The sequence below is a fragment of the Pelecanus crispus genome, chromosome Z (genome assembly GCF_030463565.1).
Source record: "Pelecanus crispus isolate bPelCri1 chromosome Z, bPelCri1.pri, whole genome shotgun sequence".
NCBI lineage: Eukaryota > Metazoa > Chordata > Aves > Pelecaniformes > Pelecanidae > Pelecanus > Pelecanus crispus.
Genome location: NC_134676.1, coordinates 64,640,097 through 64,665,646, shown reverse-complemented (window position 1 = coordinate 64,665,646; position 25,550 = coordinate 64,640,097). Strand labels below are relative to the sequence as shown.

The following is a 25,550-nucleotide window of genomic DNA, read 5'->3' as shown; positions in this document are numbered from 1 at the left end:
GGCTGAGCATTTCAGAAACGCACTGAGCCTTCTGCAAAGAAGATGGCAGGAGATGCTCTATCGTATGCCCTACCTCCCCAGAAAACAGACAGCTCTCCTTTGGTCTCCTTCCTGTGAAGGAACATGCTAATAATCTGCTAATATGCAGAAGACTCCTCTGTGGGCAAATAAATAAATAAATGAGCCCATACAATAGCAAGAACATGAGGAGAAAAGCAGACCTCTTCTGGCCCAGTATGTCAGGATAACCAGGACCAGATATTGATTTATTGACACAACCTGAGTTCTGCCTCCTTACAGCAAGAATGCTAAAGCTGAATGAGGTTATTAATACAGACACCAGAGGCAAAGTGGCACAAAACAGTTGTTTAGGCCAAGTTACCAGGGGAGGGAAATATTAGATCTCCCTTTCCAGTCCCCCACAAAAAGGCTAGAAGAATGGTGACAGACAAAAGTAATTTGGTTTGAGTTGAAGTTATTCCAGCCTTTGAGATTAACTCTCATGCTTTTTCAGAGTGGCACAGCAGTTACAAGGGCCAAACGCTGTTAAAAACAGTAGCTTTATATCTCACATGAAAGACACTGCCTGCAGCAGGAAAATACTGTCACCAGCAAGCTACGACAACCACCTCTATGGTGTATATGCACTGCCATCTTCCTTATCTCCAGAACAGCTTTCTGCAACAGCAAGGTATTCTAGGCTCAGGCTACCCCTCCTGCCTTTGTGGGACATGATGGGATTTCAGGATATCAAAATGAACTCTTTTAGCATTTCTGCAAAAGAAGGAAGTATCATATTATCTGCTTGTTTATGTTTTGCAGTACCTTGAAGGAAAACAAATTATGCTCATTCTTTAAACAAGTAACAGCTTACAGAAATAAGATGGAAATTCTACTTAAAGTAAATGATGATAATTAATATTTTATGTTACAGTGCTCTGCATTATTATATGGCTCCCCTAGAGATCTCAGCACCCTTAAAAATACTAATAAAGTGATAATTATCCCAAATTGCAGAAACAAAATAGGGGAAATAGTCACTTTAAAATGGTAGCATTGTAAGCATCATACTTGCCATGTTTTTGAATATTTTGATTCACATGAAAATCAGTAACATGGATTCAATGAATTCATGCTCATATGCTCAGGTTTTTTTCTTGTATCAGTACTATATAATGCAGCAGCTACTTTTTTACCAAAATGACTTAGGCTAAGTAAAAGCACCACAATAATTATTTCAACTGCAAGAACGGCTCTTTTGAGAAAAAAATTCTATAAACTCTTATATTTGATTACTGCATTTTATAATTTCCAACATCATTCTTTTTATACTGTTTTGAAGTAAATAATAAACTAAATCACTGCTTCAAGCTCTTGCTTAACTTTCAGGGTCATTACATATCATACAAAGGAAAGGAAAAAGGCAGGAATGCATATATTTTCAAGTATAAAGGCAGTAATTAATTCTATTTGGAATTTGCACTCCTCAGTCAGCCCCGTCTGCCTCTTGCATCACAGAGTTATTGTAGAGTATTTGGCTTGGTAAGCAGCCTGATTTTAAGAACACTTAGGACTTCCAGTATGTCAAAATTTGAGATAAAAGACAATGAAAGCATGAATATTCATAACGTTCCCTCATCAGTCCACTGCAGCTTTAGCTAGAGATATATGTATCTTAAAGCCACCAACTTCTACCCCATTGAACAACCCATTCAATGTGTGGCTAAAGTAAAAGATGAAAAAGCAAGTGTCAGATTTCAAAGAATTAAAAAGCATCATTTGTGCTAGCTGGTAAATGTTCATAATGATGTACATCAGAACTAAAAGGTCTGACTTAAGACTATTTCACAAGAAAGGGGAAAAAATGGCCAAAAAATCTAATTAATTCATGCTGACTATTCAGATTTTCAGTGATTTCAGGCAAATTTGAAAAACAGACAATTCAGCTTTCACTGTTTCTCAAAACTCCAGAATTCTTTTTCTATGCAGAAAAGTTTTGTATGTGGTCACATGAAACGAAGCATTAAACACTTACAAGCTGTGCTGACAATTTAGACACAGCTGTTAAAAAACCTGGACACAAATTATTACAACACACACAGTGTAAGCAACTTGTGCAAGGCAAAGTTAAAGTCTGAGTATATTGTTCATTTGCTCCATTTAGTGGAAACAGGTAATAACAGAATTAACCATCCATTAATATGATTTCTTTCAAGTACTCTATGACAAAAGGTTTGCCAGCAACCACCAGTTTTCAAAGCTGATCTACCTGAATTTTTCTGTTTTCTAGAAAGCATGTACAAGCTGAACAAACTTATCTGCTAAACCAGGAGAAGCCCTTAAAGATCACAGAGTTAAAAATGGGCTTCCATAAAACTGCAAGACCAGGACTCCACTGATGAGCTGAGCAATGCCTATTTTCTATTTGCAAGGATCTGAAGATGAAGCACATGAACCTCATCCTGAATGCACAATAGTTCTTGCTTGATATGCAATGGTGCATATTAGTCTTCAGTAAAAGCAAGACATCTGAAAACAAACATATGACACATCCTCAGTCTTTCAGCTGGGCAAAGCAACAAACACTGGACTGCACAGTGGCATCAGTTCTCTGATGGTGATGTAAAAATGGCATTTGTGAGCAGTTCAATCTTGAAGCATAAGTTTTACACCCATTTCCACTGGACAGAACTCGCCTTGACTGTCTATTTGTTTAGCTGCTGTACTGTATGAAAACATTTTGATGTATCTACAAACAACTTTAGAACATTCTTCATCTCTTTAATTGTAAACATGCTTCTGTTCAGGACAAAGAACGATGTCTTAAGTTCAAATGCTCATGCAGGTAAGCAATAGCCCATGAAAGCCCTCCTTTGATACTCTCTTTGATGCCTAGAATCCAAGGTAAGTAGCCCTGATAGAAGTAAGTGTGCATGGGTATTTGACTCACATGTACACTTAAGTGCTTGTTAAACACTAGTAAGCTAATTATTTTCTCAGTCACACAAGCCTAAATGATGACTGACATTCCTTAGAAAAATGAATGGAAGAAAAGAGTAAGTTGAGGGAAAAAATAAAATGTCAACAGGCATTGGCTTTTTTACATCAAGCCCATGCTGTTTGAAAAAAGCAAGAGAAGAAAGGTGAAATTAATTGTATTTTAACTTTTACTTTACATATATCAACTGAACAAAATACTTAAACTCGCCCTTCAGAACAAAATAACAATTACTTGGTGTTATCTTTCATTTTACCCTTAGGCATCATAAACTGCAACTTTCCCTATCTGTCCGCACAGTCTCTCGGCACTTAGTTCTGAATTACTGCAAGATTCCTTTCATCTGCTTTAATAAAGCAAATTACCTCTTTCTTAGCCATATCACAGATTGCTGCAATGGTTATTTTCTTTGCCTGACATTCTTACTATGTTACTCTGCTCTGTGTCCATCTATTCCTTTCTCTGTGGCATCAGATATAGAACATTGCCCTCTGTTGCAATATTTTATGACTCCAAGCTCTTCCATCTCATCAGTATGGAAGCAATGGATTTGAGCTCTAATAAGCCCTTTCAGAGAAAATCCTTTGCATCATCTCTTGACTTAGGAAAAGCTCCCTGGAAACACATACAAATCTAATATATAGTTTTCTTTCAAACTTCTCCCCTTCTTTTTTAGGATATTACTTGACAAAGCCTAACAAAACCAGTGAAGGTACTTAAGATTAGACCAGCTGGGTTAGCTCAGTTGGTTAGAACACGGCGCTAATAACGCCAAGTTCACAGGTTCAATCCCTGCTCACTGCAGGGGGGGGTTGGGCTCGATGATCTCTCAAGGTCCCTTCCAACCCAAAGCATTCTATGATTCTAAGATTCTGGCTTGCCAAGATCACTTGTTTTGATCCTACATAATGCCTTGTTGTTACTCACTCTCTTTGCTATATGGTAAACCATTCAGGAATTTGGATTATGTATTTCTACTGTCTTTATACAGTACTGATATCAATAGGATCACAAGAGTCCTGAAGTGCTACAGGAATATAAATAACAATAAATAATGATGGTAGGTCTGCATTAACCAATTATACTGTATACATCATAATACTAGACCTGACTTTGCCTTTTTTCTCCTTCAGATCCTGCTGTGGTTTATCAAGATTATGTATCAATAAACTTATTATATATTATACCAGCTGAGATGCCTTTAGCAGTCTAATAACAGTCCTCTCTCCTTCTCTTCACTGATGCAGCCCACCCTGAGCCTTCTGGTCTGATCATCAGAACCACCAGACCAAAGCTGACTAACTCAGTTACCACAGAATTTTACATTATGGCAAACCACAGCAGACATAGCCATGGCAGCTAGAAGGAAAAAGCTGGTGTTGCCCAAAGTATCCAATGAGGGGGAGGCTATGAAGTTTGGATCAAGCCTATGCTTTTCCTACTGCTCACAAAGTGTGAAGACTGAGGGTGCAAAACACTGGTGCAAAACACAGTGATTGAAAAACTGAAAACTGCAGGGTTCATACTTCAATAAAGTCTAGCATTTACCTCTAACACTCTCGTACAGGCCAAATTTTAGTGATAACCAAAGAGAGGTGCTTGCAACTCTTCAACTAAAGGGTTATCTAAGGCAAAGAATGGTTAGCGCTGGCTGATAAGCTGCACTGAAAACAGCATTTGGTCAGCAGAGAAACCCTGTACTCCTCTAAGTAAATGCCTCTGGCTTTTCCACTTGGTTCTTTATCCGGTAAGGTTCCAAAATACCTGTACAAGACAACAATGAATTGAGCCATTTCTGCAGCTGCCTGAAGGTCACACATATGCCTGGAAGGTGCTATTGGTGAGGAAGGAAGCAACACTGTGTATCAAATGTCTCAGCTGAAAGTCTCCTGGCAGCTTTGGTTTACTGGACTGGAAGTGAAGTGCAGTCTTTAGTGCTGTAGTTGTCACAAAAATGCCCTGCTATACTTGCCTGTAGCTGAAAGAAAGCAGTTGCCACTTTTCTTGCTCATTTCCCTTGGGATCCACTGAGGGAGAGAGAAGGTCCGCTTTGCAGACATATGGTTCTGGTGGGAAATTTAGCTCTGCACCAGAAAAGGCACAACACTCTTCCTGCTGCTCTGCATAAAATGAAAATCCTGTAAGAATTTAAACAGGTACTCTGTTCATTTGGCTCTCTAGAAGTTGGACTTACAGGACCACCAGGGAAGAGGAAAAAAAAAACGCCAAACTTCCTTGAAGTAAAAAAAACCTCTCCAAAACAAGCAATGCAAAAGCTGAGGGAGGAATCCATCTACAAGACAGACAGAGGCTAAAGAAATGGTATTGTATAAATGTGGTTTTGCATTTGTCATTGTTTAGTGGGAGAGATGTGTAACCTTGCAACACTGAAACAAAATAGGATGAGTAACAGGACAACAACTATGCCACCTCAGCCAAAAAGATGACCTAAAATAGTTCTGCTTTATTTATATTTTCATATATTCAATATTTGCCTGGCTACTATTGTGTTCAGCAGAGTTTGTCTGCACCACAGCTAGAATTTTATTGCAACGTTTAAACTTCTAATCTATAGAACAGCAGAAGAGCAGATTCCTTCACTTCTAATTAGTCCATAAGGCTTTTAGCAATGTTGCAAAAATAAAAATTACAAAGAGCGTTAAATGTTGTATACAAATACGAAATTGATTAAATACTCTCAGACACAGTAATGGGTAGTGGTAGAGGGAGCGCGGGTGAAGTAAACTCCTTTTCTCATGTAATGCAAGCTGGCTACTGGGAAGGGCTTCTGAGACAGCACAGAAAATGATGATTTATAAAATGAACACAATCTCTATTCTGCAGAGGAACCTGTAAATGATAGCAGTGTTAACTCGGAGAAGCCCAAGAATTGAATGCACCACAGTGGCAGGGCTCCTGGGAAACCTTCAATGGTCATAACAGCTAAAAAAACCCCGGAGATCAAGACGGTTTCTGCCAATGTGCAAAAAACTTTTTTGCTGAGCAAGGAGGGTGAAATCTGATTTCACTAAACGAGCACGCTCAACAGCCTACAACATTAATGGGAAACATTAGTTAAATAATTAAAGATGACGGCTACCAATGATGTTCTTGTCCAACACCTGTGTTGCAAATACAAAAGTTTCATGAGAATACCTGTAAAAATATATTAAAATTGCTGTACTAAATCTGAAGTTTTTTCAGATGAAACCAAACCAAATCACGTTTTTTAAAACAAAGCAGAAGTTTTGCTGTAACAGTTGTCAGTTCCAGTCACATCTATGTAAACAAAGATACCATGGGACAATTACTGTTAATTCCAGCCAGTAACTGACTGCCTTTGAACTTGCTGAAATGCATCCATAACTCCTAGGTAGACCTAAGTGGGAAACAGTTCTCCTGTCCTCTAACACTTCAAACACCTCCCTGCTCTACTGATACAAACTGAAGACCTTCCAAGGGAGGGTTTTCTCCTTAATTTTTCTAATTCTAAAAGAGGGTTACACCTTCCAGGGAATTTTGTTTACTCGAACGGAGGTAGAGCCTCTGCCATCCTCTCACATTTCAGATTACTGGCCTAACCACCACTGCTTCATCGATCACACTCTGGAGCTTCTCAACTTGATTTTGATCATTTATTTTCCTTTACTTGAGTTAGAAATTTCATCCCAACAAGCTATAGCCATAAAATAATCCTAAACCATGTTTGCTCCTTACAAAAGTTTCCATTCTGGCAATCTGGTGTGCTGGAATAACAATAGGAGAGGAGCTAGAGAACTTCTGAGCAGCCCAACTTTTAATAGCTTCAACCCTAATAATTCAAGCATCATTAACTGTCTTCCCCATGTTACATTTCTGCTTGACACACTGTCCGGTTAGGTTGTATTACGTTAGAAGGAATAAACACAATCTGTTCTGAATCCTGACATCACTTATATTTATTAATGAATTCTCAGAACCAACTGAATTAAATTCTACCATATATCTGAGACATGGACCTGAGATGCTACCAATTTGCATGAAAAGCTTTTCATAATTTCCTGTACTCTCAGGGAAGTAAAAACTGAGCTGCGTTCTAGATTTTTTAAATTCCTCTAGGCTTCTCATCCACAAAACTATTCACCACATTGCTCTGACCTTTTACTATGATAGTAGAAATGATAAAAATATTATAGATTCTTGATCAATGGGAAAAATGTTCTAGGTAAACCTTTAAATAGAAATACAATCTGTTATTCTTTTACTGTTATTACAGAAAATTGGGTTGCTTCTATCAGTTCAACCATACCTATCTACCCACAAAGCAGCATATTAGTCTTAATCCTACCTTTTCAGCTCTTTAAGTGTAATTCAAAATACCTGTCTGTGTTCCATAAACAATTATGTGTTTCCACAAGTCATTACAGAATTAAACAATGTAAAAAAAATTTTTCATTAAAAATCTCACAATGTTTTAGGCATTATTACGCAAAATAATTTATTACCTTTTTGTACATCATCCATAGAAACTTCTGTAAAATGATTTTCATATTTCACTGCTCAAATCTAATGTTTACCTTCTTTTTCTCTTTTTCAGGAATCATCCCTCCCAGAAGATCTGCAGCCAATGTTAACTATGCAGTTAGAATCTACTTTTTTTCTCTTTTTCTTACAATCTAGTAACTATTAAATTTCAAAGATACTACAGTTCAGATTTTGCTACCAACAAAAATCATATGGTTAAAAACTATACTACTCTAGGTGCCATGTTCCTCTTTTAGATAGCTCTCTGTATTTGTTGGTAAGACCAGTCTGAGTCTGAGATAAAACTGTATGCACAAACATCGCAATTTAATCTTAGATGAAGAGTCCCCTATTCTCAGAAACACCTCATCCTCATTACTTTTTTCATGATGCATAGGAAAGGAATTGTGATTCTTTTGAACTAAATGCAGACTTCCGCAAGGACATTAAAAGCTGCAGCACAAGAACCTCTGAAATCAGATCTGATTAATTTTTGATTCACAATTTAGAACAAATAAAAACTGGTATCGCTAAGGCCAGATTGTACACATTGACTGCATTGCGACTACTCTGATAAAGAATTCTCCACCTACGAGTGGTGTTCAAATCCTGCAGTTAAAAGATGTTACTTAAAAATTTTCCGAAGGAAACATCTAATCTTGTCCACCTCTATGATATAAATGTAAGAAAACTTTCCTAATTTATTTGGTTCTTTCACAGGCTTAACAATGTCTTTGGAGTTCATTTGAATAACAGAAGCATTTAAGCTGCACTTTCAGCATTAGGGAGACAGACACTCTGAAGTAACAGCTATTTCATTTAAAGCAATCTTCATCCAAGCTATAGCCAACCACCCTGTACATCCTGTGACAGGACAATTGCAACTCATGCCTTTTATTGTAGCAACATAGGTTTGACCTACTAGTTCTGCATGTCCGCTTCTAACTGTTGGCAGTTGGCTCTGCAGGAAGATTCTGCATCCTTAGGTTTGCATTATACAATAAATGCACTAGCTCACCACATAATGCTGGATGTAAAAGGAAAAAAGTCCTTCTCAAGCCTTGCAACAGATCCTTGTATTTGGCGTCAGAAGAATGGATTGCCATTATTTTATCTTGCATAGGTACAAAAGCTTACAAAGATCTGCAAAAATTACCCTTCTCACAGTCAATAATTATGCATCTTCCTGTATCTTCTCACACTTGCCCCCTCCTTTTACTTCCATCAATTTCTACTTTCCTTCTTTAAATTTTGTTAACTTCATTATACTCCTCATAAAGCAAGGAAAATTTGGCAAACCACTCCAAGACCCTAACTCCAAAAAGCCATTAAGGAGGTAGAAGTGTTGCCTATATAAGCAGTTCCACTTAGCACCAGCACAAAGTGCTCCACCTGTAGCTGAGCTCAGCCTGCTGACCACGATCTGAGAGATCTGCTTCCATGTGCACTGACAACCATGGATGGCATCTTCAGTGGGCAGACAACACTCCAAAGAGCTGCATGGCATGGTGAAAATGACATAGGTCTCCCCATCTCCTCTATATCATGTTCTGGTAACACTGACAGCACTCATATTTCTATCCATCCATCATGTTCTTGCAGATCTACCTAATGTATACAGATAGCAGAGGACACATTTGCTATCTGATTTATAGTCCACCTGGCCCATAGTCTACTACTGCTGCCTAGTGAAATTGGAAAAACACTGATAGGTAATCGAGTTGAGGTGCCCAGTTCAGTTTCATTTACCTGTCTGTAAAGCATCTCTGCATTAACCCATGCCACCAACACTGTATTACACTCTGTCAATATTTTCACTAAGGTTTCATATATTTAAGTGCTTTGCAAGATCAAAAAGTAAATTGTTCAATATGACAGTGCATATTTTTTCAGTATTTGCCTTCTTTGTTCACAGGTTTGTTGTTTTGGTTTTTTTTAATTTTTCTAATACATTAATCAGACTTCTTTGCTGGCTTACTTAACAATTCCCAAGGCTTTTTTCCTAATTTGGTATAATCTGAATATGAGTAAAGATTTTCCTATTTTCCAGCAGTATGCATCTGCAGAATTTAAAAGATGTCACTTGAGCCAGTGTCTCAAGAGAGCAGTAGCTGCAGTTGCAATAGCCATCACGACTTGGTGCCATCAGCAGACTTCATAAAGTCTACTACTTCCCGTGCTGGAGCACAATGCAGCGTTCAGCCTGAGCCGTACAACTGTCATCACACACAAAGCAATTCCTGAGGCAGAAGAGGGAGGACAATCAGGGCACCTGGGCTCTCCCTTCACTGGGGTCAAGGCACCAAAGGAGCCCTCCACGGGCCACCAGTTTTGCAAAGCCAATATTAACTCTTCAGTGGTTTGTGTAACTACTCTTGTATTCACAAGTATTTCTATTCTCCCTTCCGACCTTTTTAACAGGACCTTATCCAAAAGCAAAAACTCAGTGGTATTTGGTATTGATCACACTAATCCAACAACGCATTTGCTACTTTGGATGCTAGGGAATCACATTTTTGCTCTTAAAATCACATACACGGTTTGTATATTCATTCAGCAAGTATCCTGGTGTGTCTTTCAACTAGACCATCAACCACTCCTATTGAAATAAAAATCTGTCAGTCTGTTCTTTTAGGATTGTATCTTTTCCACAATGAACATTAATTAGTTACTATACAAGTTTCAGAAGAGTAGCTGGTTTTAAAGAATTATACTCAAGATCTATAAACTTTGTGGTACTGCAGGTTAGGCTGGAAGATAGTTCATTATTTTGTTCACTGTTTCATACTTCATATCTTTCAGAACCTTTACAAAAAAAAAAAGAAATAAAAGAGTAATTTCAACATCTGACTTTCTCCCATTGCTCCATATTTTTTTTCTCAAAGATGATGTTTGCCAAAGCCATATTGCGGAGTCCTTAAAAGTGTAATTAGGGGTCATGCTTTCGGTATTGTTTTACCTATCATCACATATTAGCTACCTGGCTTGGTTTTTGGTTAAGAATGCTTTCTGCCTCTGGAGGTTTTTAACCCAAACTCGTTACCATGAGATTCTGATCGGAGCCTTCATGCTTTCAAAGCAGCTGCAGAATTTTTAATCATAAAAACAATCAAAGACATGAAGATGAGTATCATCCATACATTTTACAAGCCTAATTTTCAATGGAATCTTGTTACAGTTGTGAAAAATACATGTTGTGTGTGCAAATGGTTTGTATTCGTCAGTACTTTAGTTTTTCACCAAAGCAACAGAAGCAACTGCCATAAATAATTTTACATCTGAAGCCAAATGGTGCTGTCATAAGCAAAATGAGAAATAAATCTTACAATTTCAGCTTCTGTGTGGTTCATTCACAGGTGTTTAGAATAATATTTGCAATAATCTGGAGTCTGTTTTTCTGATTTTATTTTCACCTTGTTTTCATCATAATAAAATCATAAGGCTACCCACAGCTATTCAAAATAACAGTCCAGATGCTGCTATCATTTGCACTAGCATAAACACAGTAGCAGTGTGAAACCCATAGATGATTAATATCAGTACTACTGTTCTCATCACACTTCTGCAGGGCTTTGAAGGTCCTAGATTTCTGTTACTGTAACTTTTTTTCATAATGAAATGCCAGAAAGTGCTGAACAATTTGAGTGAACAACATGATCTGATACCTGCGTCTTCAAATATTTGCTTCTTATTTCTGAACAGTGCCTGGGAAGAAGGAAAGCTGTGTAACAGGGTTCTGTCTGCATTCTGCACATCCCTGTGGCAATATATACTGCTTGTCCTCCTTTGTTCCTAATGAACTTATGACCACGTTTTATTCTCTCTGGCATCAAAATCCAGCTCAGAAAGAGGAGCAAAGGCAAATACCCCAGAAGATGGCAGATTTGAGCTTAGCCAACATCCTTTAAAAAAACCTTTCTGAGTCATTCTCTGCTTTCAGCCTGTACCTCCAACTACATTGCAAACCCTGTATTTAAGGACACATGCATTTGCCACCACCGGCAAAATATACTGGAAGTCTTTCTCAATAAAGGCCAATGACCTGAAACCTGTTAGATGTTTAAAAGAAAAAAAAAAAGGCATTTGGAAAAAAAGCTTAAACATTACAAAAATATATTGATCTGTTTTACTCTTTGGACACAAAATACGCTCTTATAAACAAAAATTTTGCCAAAACATATGTTCAAAAGGGGCAACTAATCGATCCCATTTGTTTTCAGCCATAATCCCAATATACCTGTTTTAACAGAAGGTAGATATTGGAGCTGCATTACTTATGATCAATGGCAAAAATTCAGAAACAAGTATGTATCTTACTGTTATCTACAGTATACATGATGTTCATTCTGCCCTTCTCATTCACAGGGACATTTACACAGAAGTTGATACAAATAAAAGTGGCAGAGTCTGGAGCTTTTTTACTTCTAATTTACTGTAGATATGCATAAATTTCCCAGACATTATAATACATTGCCTTACTCCCTGCCTAACTTTGACCAAATGGTGCAATACAGAAAAATTAAAACCAGACGTTCAGTACAGCTAATAAATATATACTGAATATGCATGGACTACAATTGCTGCATTGTATCAATGGTAACAAAAACTCTCACAGTGAAAATTGCACTATATAAATCCACTTAAAGCAACAGAATGCTATGGATAGTATGTTATTAGACTTAGATAATGTAGAAAACTGTGCTCAAGGAAAATGGTTTAGATCAGCCACCATCACATTTCTTTGTGAGTAACTTAATTTTAAGAAACAAAAGTCAGAACTGTAGATTAATTATTAGTACTGGTCCAATTACACAAGTCCAAAGATAAATTGAGATTATATGATACCTTAACATTTAATGAAAGACTCTATTGAGATTTTGAAGCTGCAAATTACGTCAGGGTGGAATTTGTTTCTCTGTATTTCATTACACAGCTTCTGAATTTTACCTAAAGAAGAAGAAAACACTCTATTCCATTACCAGCAATGAAATACCATGGAAATGGTGTGAGCAAGTATATATACTCTACAAGCCACCAAATAAATATTTCTTTATGGCTACGACGAGTTTTGGGATTAATTGCAGCAAACTTAATCTCGTATCCAGTTAATACATTCAGAAACACTCACCATGATTCCAGTGAGTAAACAGACTCCCTTCCCACAGTATGTATTAGGTACCATGTCACCATATCCAATGGATAGAAAAGTTATTGAAATCAACCACATTGCTCCAAGGAAGTTGCTAGTAACATCCTGTTGATCATGGTACCTGAAAAGAAACAGAAAACAATTTCTTTATCATGAAAACTTTTGTTAAACTTCTGTGTTGTCAGAAAGAAATCTCATTAACTGGTCATACAACCATTCTTGTATTCTACAGTTATTTCGTTTTTAAAAGCAGCTATAAGGAATTAAATAAAACTCAAATACAATGATATCAGCAGTAAAGAAACAGAAGGTACAACAGCACCAGTAGTAGAGATAGTCAGGTTGGTTTATAATTTAGTATTCTGTTATTACTATTAAAATAGCAGAAACCTTTTGTTTTTTAATAGAATCTCTTCATCAGGGGTACAAGTCCTGCTAATCCTTTGCAGTGGCATGAGACACAAGTCTGCTATAGTTGCTGCAGTCTGAGGTAAATATGAAAGTCAGAAAAGGATGTGTGGGCAAGAAGACAGCAGAGCACATTTCCATCCCCTTGGCCTAAATGTAAGTCTGTGATCAGAAATCTAATCATGAACTATCACGTAAATGCTGACTTAGACAACCTAAGATCTTCCCTCTCCTTCAATATGTTCAAGATAAATAGAAAAGTATGCCATTGTATTTCTCGTAATCAAAAGATAGACTAGAATAAAATAGTTTCAGTTGGAAGGGACTTACAACAATCATCTAGTCCAACCACCTGACCCCTTCAGGGCTGACCAAAAGTTAAAGCATGTTATTAAGGGCATTGTCCAAATGCCTCTTAAACACTGACAGGCATGGGGCATCGACCACTTCTCTAGGAAGCCTGTTCCAGTCTTTGACCACCCTCTCGGTAAAGAAGTGCTTCCTAAATGTCGTCGGAACCTCCCTTGGTGCAGCTTTGAGCCATTCCCATGTGTCCTGTGACTGAATACCAGAGAGAAGGGACCAGCACCTCCTTCTCACTTCACCTCCTCAGGAAGCTGTAGAGAGCAATGAGGTCACCCCTCAGCCTCCTTTTCTCCAAACTAGACAAACCCAATGTCCTCAGCCATTCCTCACAGGACATGTCTTCCAACCCTTTCACCAGCACTGTTGCCCTCCTCTGGACGCATTCAGGGACCCTGACATCCTTCGGAAATTGTGGGGCCCAGAACTGCACACAACACTCAAGGTGAGGCCGCACCAACACTGAATACAGCGGGATGATCACCTCTTTTGACCGTCTGGCTATGCTGTGTTTGATGCTCCCCAGGATGCGGTTTGCGCTCTTGGCTGCCAGGGCACATTGCTGACTCAGGTTGAGCCTGCTGTCAACCAGCACCCCCAGACCCCTTTCTGCAGGGCTGCTCTCCAGCCACTCCTCTCCCGATTTATACTTGTGCCTGGCATTACTCCACCCTAGGTGCAGAATCCAGCATTTGTTCTTGTTAAATTTCATCTCATTAATCATAGCCCAATGCTCCAATCTCTCTCTCCAAATCTATCTAGACCCCGCTGCAAGGCCTCCGTTCCCTCAAGAGAGTCAACAGCCCCTCCCAGTTTGGCATCATCAGCAAACTTGCTAATGGTGCCTTCAACTCCTGCATCTAGAACGTTGATGAATATATTTGAACAGAACTGGCCCTGGGATTGAACCTTGAGGAACAATGCTGGTGACCAGTGGCCAGGCAGATGTAGCCCCATTCACTACAGCCCTTGGAGCTCTGCCCTTCAGCCAGTTCTTCACCTAGCGCACCGTGAACCTGCTCATCCCACAGTTGGACAACTTGTCCAGGTTGGAAGCATTACTAAAATAAGAAAAACTATATCCATTGCCTTCCCTTCATCCACTAGGCAAGAGATCTTTCCCTTAAATATAGCAAAACCTCCCTTTTGTGTTGTCAGCTATTAAATGTAATTTTCTGATGTGCCATTTGTTGTCTTAGTTTTAATATTCTAGCGGAATATGTCATTTTCTCTTTCAAAGAAAACAAGTTTGGATCAATAATCTAGTCTTCACACGACATATACGCCTAATCAACTGGGAAGCCAAAAGGACACGTTTTAGGGCTAAAACTTGTTGTCAACACTCACTCTGTTGGGGAAAAATTACCTAATGTAGGTGGAATTTTGGTCCCTGGACAGAGTAGCTCTGCAACAGAGACTGTGGCAGCCACTGCAGCCTCGAGGCTGCAATAACCCCTGCAGCTGCTGTGAAGCCTCAGGCTAGCTATCTGTGCTGTTGGATCCTCAAGGGCATTATTTTAACCGGTTCCTAACTCCGTGTCTCACAGTGGGTCGCAGAGGGCCATTAGAGAATTAGCTCACAAATCCGTAAGCAACCTGCTTTCCACAACAGAAATAATTGCTTCAGTTTTCTTCCTTTCTGGACCGCAGTCTCCATGATGGAGCAGGAATGCAGAGTGAGCACAGACAGTCTCAGGAAATTCCCTATGCTTTCACTTGCAAGATATTCACTATAAATATCTGCCTTCTTCAAAGCCCCACCTATGCCCTGATAGTTACAACAACCTAAAAACTCTTTGACTGCCAGAGACTACAGCAATCACTCCAAACAAGTCTGTTCCACATTTCGGCTGTACTCTTCTCTCTCCTGGTGTCAGTGTCGTTCTTCTCACATCCTTCATATAAGCTTTCAAAGGTTCTTAGTTCTGCACCTAGAACAATGCAGTAACAACCCACATTTGGAGCTCCTAAGGATGACAGTGACAGAAATGATGATAACCACAACAGCAACAAGATCAGTAAGTAAAATGACAGCGAACTTGATTTAACTCATGACCACAGCGCTCTGCACAACAAAAAGAGATCTGACATTGCTTTTTTTCCAGTCTGCACTAAATGTTATGGATTTTAGTCTCCACTTCACAAACTTCACAAAAACCAGCTGCAAAATGTATGGATGCAGGGAGAGAGACACATTCATCCCATCCAGGAGGCAACAAGAAAGCCTATGTATCATGCAAGTCCCTACAGAGTTTCATGTAAGTGATATGACCAAAAACCTATGGGTTTTGGATGAGCTTCATCCAAAATTTAGCCTCAAGGGCGCTAAAGCCACAACACATATTCTAAGGCTAGCAATGCAGTTAAATACCAATAAATGCTTACATAGATATTTATAATACGTTTCTTTAATGCCCCTCTTCAGGTTTTGAACCTGGCCATTTCTGTACTTCAGACAGAAAACAGTTTTCCTATGAAGATGAAAATGTAATGCAATGCTTTTGATTTTTTCTACATTTTGTCCAAATAGTTACATACTTAAAAAATGTCAGCCCTACATGGTGATAATTATACAAGTATTGATATGACTGAAAACAGAATATTCAAATCCAACACAGTAAGTTCCTGAAATAAACACCAGTTTCACATAAAGAATGCCAAACCCTCTCTCTTAAGCTTTGAACAATACAGGGAAAAGATAATGGAGCCTTTATCCATTGTTCCTCCCTTACCCATGCCAGAAAACACAGAAGCCAATCTACGTAGAGATAGTTTAACAAAGGTGACATAGGGTTAAATTTTAAAAAGCACAACAGTAGTTTTTCAAGTTTCATTGGAGACACATCTTAATTAGTAAGGTCCCCTAGATGAAATATTCATTAAAGCCGTCTGCATCCATATTCAGTAGCGCACTTCAAGGACCTGTTCAAATGTTTTTATCTTGTTAGCTCAGTGCTCTTGGATTTCCTACTCTGAATATTTCACCTGGTTGTGATTTTAAGGATATAGTTCAGCAATCAAATGGTGCACACTTAATTTAAAAATCATCATCAATACTTATGACTTTACTGAGACTAAGAAAAAAAGGATACTTTGTACCCTCTTTACGGGCTCAACTGCTCAAGCATGGCAAAGCGTGCAAATTACAACCTAATTTCATCTTTCAACAGAATCAAAAAACTCTTTCTCTCACAACTGTACAGGGAAAGCTGAAGGACTGAATTCTCAAGTTAAAAATCTGTAAGTTAAATAGAGACAATCTAAAAGGGGGGGTGTGGTGTGGTCTGTGTGTTGTCACTGCCCTGACAATCCCATCATTTCTGTGACAGATTTATAGGAAGGTGGATTGTTTTTGTCTTGGTTTTTTGCAGCCTCACCCATGATTTTCGAATCTCTGTGGTTAGTAATTCTGGTACATGCCTACATCCTTCTGATTTTCATAAGATTACAGTTGTGATGGCATACACTTCCAAGTGCTCTGCTATGCCACTAGGCACCACCATCACTTGGGATTCAAGCTTGAACAAGCAAAGCCAGGGGAGCCTTTGGCTACCCTGCATCCACCATCAGGTAGCAAACTATTACATCTATATCAAAACAGGAAAAGCAATTTCTTAAACAAGTAGGAATTGCAACGTTTTATTTGTACAGCCATGAGAATGACTGAAAATGAGCATTGGAGGCATTTAAATTGCTTTGTTTTGAGGAGGGGGAAAGAAATTTACTCATCTACTTTTTGACTTACTTTCAAAGTTATCACAGCCCTAAAGACTGAACTCCATTTATGCAGGGAACAGTAAAATGAACACAGCAGATGTTAAACTTGCCCATGTTTTTCCATCAGTGCACCTTGTGGCTTAGCCCCAGCCAGCAACTAAGCACCACAAAGCTGCTTGCTCACCCCTCCGCGATGGGATGGGGGAGAGAATCAGAAGAGTAAAAGTGAGAACACTTGTGGGATGAGATAAGAACACTTTAATAATTGAAATAAAATATAATAAGAATGATGATGATGATGAAGAATGTCATGAAAAGGAAAATAACAAAAAGAGAAATAAAACCCAAGAAAAACAAGTGATGCAAATGAAGAACAATTGCTCACCACCAACCAATGCCCAGCCAGTCCTCGAGCAGTGGCTGCACCCCAGCCAACTCACCCCAGTTTATATAGTGAGCATGACATCATATGGTATGGAATACCCCTTTGGCCAGCTTATGTTAGTTGTCTTGGCTGTGCCCCCTCTCTGTCTCTTGTGCACCTCCAGCCTTCTTGTTGGCAGGCCAGTATGAGAAGCTGAAAAGTCCTTGACTGCTTAGCAACAACTAAAACATTAGTATGTTATCAACATTATTCTCATCCTAAATGCAAAACACAGCACTATGCCAGCTACTAGAAAGAAAATTAACTCCATTGCAGCTGAAACCAGGACAGTATCCACCCCTTATTCTATACCATCTACACCATGCCCAGGTCTCTACCCTTTCCAATAAATTCCAATTAATCACCGCCACTTTTCCTGTCTTTTTATATATACACACAGATACGATTCCCTTAGTCTGTGGGCCATCCTAAAAAGTCTGTTGAGTTCATTCAGTCCATGACTTTTGGCTCCATCTGTCATAACAGTCCTTCAGGGCAGCAGAGATGGTGTGTGGTGTTGGATTGTGGCACACTGAACACAGTTCTGGTTCCATCACTGCTGTGCTTGTCCGGTTCTATCAAAGTTCATTTTTCATTAATCTGCGTGACTCTTACTATAATACCATTGATATAGCATATAGCAACCATAGTAGTGATGACATACAGTATCATATAGCAGTTAACATCATCACTGGCTAATCTCACCCAAAATCAAATCCCCTTCAGGTACACATTGGATTTCCTCATTCTTCTGCATCACCCACCAAGTGTGCCCAGGTCCTTCAGCAAAAGCAACCCCATGGATGGGTTTGCCTTTGCTTGGGGAAAGCGAGGAGAATGTGCTTCATCGTAGCTAGTATGGGGCTACGTTTTGGATTTGTGCTGAAAACCGCGTTGATAACACAGGGATGTTTTCGTTACTGCTGAGCAGTGCTTACACAGAGCCAAGGCCTCTTCTGCTTCTCACACCACCCCACCAGCGAGCAGGCTGGGAATGCACAAAAGTTGGGAGGGGACACAGCTAGGACAGCTGACCCCAACTGACCAAAGCGATATTTCACACCATATGATGTCATGCTCAGCATATAAAGCTGGGGGAAGAAGGAGGAACGGGGAGCCATTCAGAGTGATGGTGTTTGTCTTCCCAAGTAACCATTATCTGTGATGGAGCCCTGCTTTCCTGGAGATGGCTGAACACCTGCCTGCCAATGGGAAGTAGTGAATTAATTCCTTGTTTTGCTTTGCTTGCGCACGCAGCTTTTGCTTTCCCTATTAAACTGTCTTCATCTCAACCCACAAGTTTTCTCACTTTTACCCTTCCAATTCTCTCCCCCATCCCACCGCGGGGGAGTGAGCAAGCAGCTGTGTGGTGCTTGGTTGCTGGCTGGGGTTTAAACCACAACAACCTCTAATGTGTTGCACTCAAGTCACCAGAAGGCCTGAGAAGAGTCACTCTCATCACTGTATTTTTCACTTCGCTATTGAGACTATCCCCAGCAGAGCCAATTGCAATGGACATTACAGCAGGGAGAAAAGCCATCCACATGAACAGCTGGAGCAGAGCTGTCTCACTCACTATCAGTCATCACAGCCACTACAAACATCTCCTCATTCCAGCTGGACTGTGAAAGACAGCTTGGATGTAACACACTCCAGAAGTCAACTGCAGTTTTCCTAAACTACCCATTCACTCTGTACCTGAGAGCTCTGAAATCTAACAGGAAAATACTGTACCATGAACAGCTTGGAAACCCAAAAGCTCAGGAAGTAAAGAAAAAGAAACAAAGATTTCCTTTCAGCAACGAGTTCTACACAAAGCAAAATCCAGTCATTACCAACCAAATTCCAAAATATAAACTTCTTGTCATTAATCTTTAGTTTGATAAAGGTTATTTTTTATAAAGATTTTTATGTTTTAAATTCAAGTAACTAGAAAAATATTTATTTAAATATTTAAAGCCCACTATTCTTAGCCAATAAAAACTTGCACTAGAAACAGTGAGCCACTTGAAGACAAGAGCTAGTATTTAACTGTGTTAAAACTGCAGCTATAAACAGGCTGATTTTCTGGATCACGTCCAGCCTCACATGGCATCAGAATAAAGGGTCATTTAGAAAAGCTGTGTATCCCCCAGAGGTAGGAAAATCCTTGGCTGAAGTCACACAGGCATAAGTATTATATACCATTTTTTCTCTCCTTCTCTAATAAGGAATGTGCTAGCAGGCAGGCGGTGCTGCAGCTGGAACACACCACTCGCCAGGCAATCCTCATCCTGTGGAACGCCACTATCCAGTTCTCACCAACCAGCATATATAAGTCCTGAGACTACTCTAATTTAAACCAAAAATAGCTGAATGATTACATTTGTGCAAAAATAACACAGCTTGATTCCTTCCCAAGCCAAACTGAGTGGGAGTTTTACCATTCATCTCAGGAAGACATAAATAGATTACTCAGCTGACAATACTGCAGTGGCTTGGGTTGTCAAAGCAATATTCCAGATTCTTTACCAAACAGCAGTCCTTTCCTTCTGGTTTTGCTATTGGTATCATGATTTTCAGTACTGCTTTCCATCAGAACTATGTTTATATTTGATGATGTTTCATCTAACTGGTAAAACATCTGCTTTTTAGCTGCACACAGTTATCACACATTGACATCTCAACATCTAAGACACATTTATCTTAAAAAGTGATGAATAAGAAGAAACAAAGTATCACATTAATTCACACTTAGCAGCTTAATTTCAGTTTATCTTGCCTCCGTGGACAGCCTCTGATAACTTTGCCATCTTTGGTTTGCTTTCTTGAAAAAGTCAAGGAAAGAACTGAAAAAAACAGTTATAAAGATGACCCTTTTTGCAGGGAAGAAATGGCCTGCTTTTACCATAATCATGAAGAAATTCCTGGCCTGCACTACAATGACAATCCAGGCTGAGTTTAGTCTTATCAAACCTTAAAAACTTCCAGACTAATAACAGCTGGAAACAGGCTCAGCCCATTAAATCAGAAACTTGTCAAGACTCTGCTAAGACATTGATTGATCTAACCAGCTATTAGAGCTCTCCCACAGTATCAGGCCATTCTGTTACTAAGTGCCTTTTTAGTCTTAGTTAGATGGTAGGTACTGGCAGCTTTTTATCTGTTAATACAGTGATGATAATAGACAGGTCTTTTTATTTCTTCTCACTTCCTCCTGTTTAAAAGAAAGAAAAAGAAAAGAAACCCACAATGGCTCTTGGAAGGAACAGCGGGGCTGACTCAAGTCAGTGGAAGAAATTTTGCCTGCCTTGATGGGTTTAGGATCAGAAAGGCAGCTTGAAAAGTGCACAATCACTCTGTTTTTTTTCTAACATGTCTGTTGACATCCCCCAAATATTTATGAACAGCAGCAAAAATGTTCTTGTCACAAAAATCGCTTCATGAAAGTGCAAAACACCATAGCAAATGTCTGGATTTCATACAGATAGACCCACATCAGTAGCAGTTCTGAACCCAACCAGAAGTAATGGGTGTGAGTAAGCTGTCTGGATTGCTTCTACCAGGGTCAAAACGTTTGTGATTTTTCTATTAAGAGAAAATAATGTGCACTATTTATGGAAAACTAATAAATCCAACAGAGAAATGTTAAATATCATTACATAAGTAGCATATGTTACTATGTTACCTAAGATGGAAGGAAAAAATTACCTAAAAGAAAACAAGAGGACAGAGGAGAGAAAGAAATCAACAAAAATATAGAAGGGTGAGATGGCATATTTTAAGAAATTTTATTGTTATTCTTGAATATAAATTGCAGTTTAAGCATAAGTGTGAAGACAAAATTATTTAAACCCCTAGCTGCTGTCAGATACCTACCTCTCAATGCCTGGGCAATGGGTAACATGCCAATAAATAAATAAGGACCAATTGCCATTTTTTCAAAGGATACTAAACTTTTATTTGACCTCCACTGGTGAAACTCTTGTTTTCCTGGCGCTGTAAAGAGCTGATGTTCTGCTAAATCAGTATACCTGTTTGCAGCTGTGGTAGATGGAAAGATTTTCCATCTTTCCAAGAGAAGCCATGCAGCTACAAGCATAATCTGAAGATATCAAAGTTGCTGAAGCTCCTTGAAAGTATCACTTGCTTTTTTTTGCAGGTAATTTGAACCTGCATTCAATAAAAGCGTAAGAGTGTTAAGGAGGATCTGTTGAATCAGTTCTACAAGTACTGAGAAATTGAGAAACCTTTAGATTTGCGACAGACAGCAATCCACTAAAAGGACCAGGAGCAAAGACACGAGTGCCTAGTATCAGCGTACAAAAAAGTACTGCTGTGAATAAAATGGTAACTACTGCTTCAGAAGGTCTTAGACTATATGAAAATGCTAATGTGTCTTATGAAAGTTTTTAGAGAGTTTGCTCAAGGAGAATTTTTTCTTTCCTCAGTTAAGAAACACCCACCACCCCCCAAACTCCCCCTTTGGGGCTTATCCCCCAATATAGTAATATTCTGACTCCCACTGTGTTCTTTCGAGCAATTTCAAGCTATTTTGTTCTTGCAGTGACATAACTGAAGTAAAATCTTATCTCCACTCGGGTCAGCAGCAAAGCTCCCATTGACTTCAATAGGACCAGGATTTCTATTCTATTTTTTTTTTCCAGAGTTTCCACTGATCATCCTTTAAAATGTTTCCATTTGGTGTTTCCATGCTTATCCATTTCAGAATTCTTATTTTGCCTTTGTCTTCATCTGATGTTTTTGATGCCAATAAAGCTTTTCTGTTATGAGTATCATTATGTATATCAACAAACATCCTAATAAAATTGCTAAGCTAATTAAACTAAAAAAATGTAAAAATTTATGCTTTTCCTCTTTGACATTCAGAAGCATAATAATGAAATGAAATGCTTGTTTGGGGATTTAAACTTAGCTATAACATGTATTTACTTCCAGCATGCTTGTTGTGACTCAGTAGAATAATGAATAAAACTTAAGATCTTGGAAAGCTGCACCCAAAATCTTAAACCAACCCTTAACTCCTAGACCTGAATGAGCTCTACCTGCAGCAGGGTTTTTTAAACATATATCCTGACTGCTTTGAAAAACAATCAGGTTCACTGTGTCTAAACATGGCTTATTTTAATAAAATATGCACAAGAGAAATAGAAAAGAAAGTAAAGCCAGTAGGAATATCTTTCTGTCCCTTAGAGATGAAAGCGGGGACTAACAGTAGCACATGGCTGATTCTTCCCATTTCAGAAAACTTAGATTACTTATCCTCTGTGCAAAATTTTGCCCAGTGTTAAGTATTTGGACTTACACATTTTATTATATTCAGACAATCTTCTTTCAAATAGATCTAGCTTCCTCATGCTATAGAGCAGGCTCAGGGATTCAGCTTTTCCCGGCTCTACTGAAATTTATTTACATTTGATGTTATTTTGTCTCCAACAAAAACAGTTTTCCTGTTTCACAGGGTTGCCTTCGGATTTTAAAAACTCAACTCTCTAGCCTTTCCCAACTCCTATACACATATCCAGACTGTCCAGAAAAACTAAGTATGCTTCACATCACTCAAGTGCTAAGAGGCAAACTCAGGCTTTAATGGTTGTTAGCTGCTGGATCAAGAGTAGCCATTGGCACTGAAACAGTAAGATCTGGAACAATCCTTATTCATGAACTTTGGCACATGTATTACAATGCACTCCATAATTCCATGATCATATGCTACTTTTTAGTCTTCACAAAAATACACTAGTACTTTTTTCAATTAAAAGTACAGCTCTGCTCCAGGGATGGACAACCATAGCACAAAATACTTTATTGTCGTACAATTTTCTGCCTCATTTTTTGGAAATGAAAAACCATGTTTTAATTTTTCATAGCTCTCTGGCAGACTCCCTGCATAAAGTTAACCATCTTTGTTACAGCTTACCATTATTTTGGTGGTCTTCACCTTCTGAGCTTTCAACTCCACACTTCACAGTTCGATTGACCTGGATGCTCAAAGCTCTGACTAAAAACCACTGAACTCAGTCCTCTATAACAACACGTATGTTTAAAAATAAATCTCTTAAATTAGACATCCAAAAGTTGCATAACACCAAAATTCTTCACTTTGTCAAAAATAGTGGCATGTCCTGAAGCAGCAAAATAGCCCTTTAAATGCCTCAGTATCCATATGTGAAGCAACATGGATGAAAAAATTCTTAGGGAAAAAGTAACCAATCAGGCTTCCCACAGTGCACAAGAAAAAGAGCTGTCGATACCATTTTTTTTACTTTAGCACCTTAATGACGAGAGCATTCACCATGAGAAGCAAACTTGCTTTAAGTTCTTCTCAATCACAAAGCTGATTGACACCAACATCTTCATCTCACTGCCCTGCCTGTTAGGATACAGATTGTGATAGTATCTCAAGATATCTTTTTGAAGTTACTTCAACTTTAAATTGCATTCAAAATGGAAAGAGCGTGACTCTTTAATCTAGTGGAATGATTGCTTTAAAGGTTTAGGACAGGAGCTGGAGAAGGGAACATGTCTGTCCCAATCCCTGACAAACCACTCTTCTGAGTAAACAATAGCTCTGCTTTTGAAGCAAAATTCAGCAAATAGTCCAGAAAGTACTGAGACTGCAAACACATTGTCCTGGTTTCAGTTGGGAGAGAGTTAATTTTCTTCCTAGTAGCTGACAGAGTGCTGTGGTTTGGATTTAGTTTAAGAAGAATGTTGATAACACACGGATGTTTTAGTTGTTGCTGAGTAGTGTTTATACTAGTCAAGGACTTTTCAGCTTCCCATGCTCTGCCAGGTGCACAAGAAACTGGGAGGGAGCATAGCCAGGACAGCTGATCCAAATTGGCCAGGGGGCTATTCCATACCATATGACGACATGCTCAGTATAGAAACTGGGGGGAGTTGGCTGGGGGGCAGCGATTGCTGCTCCTTGGGGACTGGCTGGGCATTGGTCAGCAGGTGGTGAGCAATTGCACTGCGCATCACTTGCTTTGTATATTCTTTTATCATCATTATTATTACTTTCTCTTCCTCTGCTGTCCTAGTAAACTGCCTTTATCTCAACGCCATGAATTTTACTTTTTCCCGATCTCTCCCCCATCCCACTGGGGCAGTGGGAGGGTGAGCGAGTGGCTGTGTGGTGCTTAGTTACTGACTAGGATTAAACCATGATACACATTGGCTAATAAAAATCAAACCCAAAATATCCATGAGCTGGTCTTTCTACAGAAAGTAGAAAGTTCTGTATATCAGAGAAGGCTGTGGGGAGACCTTCTTGCGGCCTTTCAGTACTTAAAGGGGGCCTATAGGAAGGATGGGGGCAATCTTTTTAGCAAGGCCTGTTGTGACAGGGCAAGGAATAAAGGATTTAAACTAAAGAAGAATAGACTTAGACTAGACATAAGAAAGAAGTTTTTTACAGTGAGGGTGGTGAAGCAGTGGAACCGGTTGCCCAGTGAGGTAGTGGAGTCCCCATCCCTAGAAACATTCCAGGTCAGGTTGGACGGGGCTCTGAGCAACCTGACTGAGTTAAAGCTGTCCCTGCTCACTGCAGGGGGGTTGGGCTGGATGACCTCTCAAGGTCCCTTCCAGCCCAAAGCATTCTATGATTCTATGATTCTATTTTTAAGGTTTGCTTTAATTTTTGAAGTCTATAACAGCATTGGTTAAAGCTGTGTTGTGACAGAAATATGAACCATTAAAAATCAAAGAGTTTCTTAATGAGCTGTACTGTGAATCATTCATTATATTCACTAGCAACTAATTCCCTTCTAAAATTTTCCACTACCTTGCATTTTGCATTTTCTCTGGAGATACCCTGCTACTATTTTACACACACAATCCCCCCCAGATGGAGGAAAGGTTTGTATTTTCTTCTTTTTTTAAGTTGAGATCATCAGAAGCAATTGATGTCTAAAGAATCTGAAGTAATTTGCTGAAGAAAAACTTCAGAAATAGAAGTTTTAGAAATTAAAATAGAATTAATC

At 38.9% G+C, this 25,550-nt stretch overlaps 1 protein-coding gene across 3 annotated transcripts in view; it reads right to left on the bottom strand.

Moving 5' to 3' along the window:
- Positions 1 to 25,550, bottom strand: part of KCNN2 (potassium calcium-activated channel subfamily N member 2) — a 78,641-nt gene that overhangs the window by 11,329 nt on the left and 41,762 nt on the right. For 2 of the 3 annotated variants that reach the window (XM_075726445.1, XM_075726446.1), the window contains exon 5: positions 12,630 to 12,771. In XM_075726445.1, coding sequence (XP_075582560.1) covers positions 12,630 to 12,771 — 142 coding nt within the window. Of the gene's footprint in view, positions 1 to 12,629; positions 12,796 to 25,550 lie in introns of all 3 variants that reach the window. The other variant, XM_075726444.1, reaches the window with a different exon arrangement.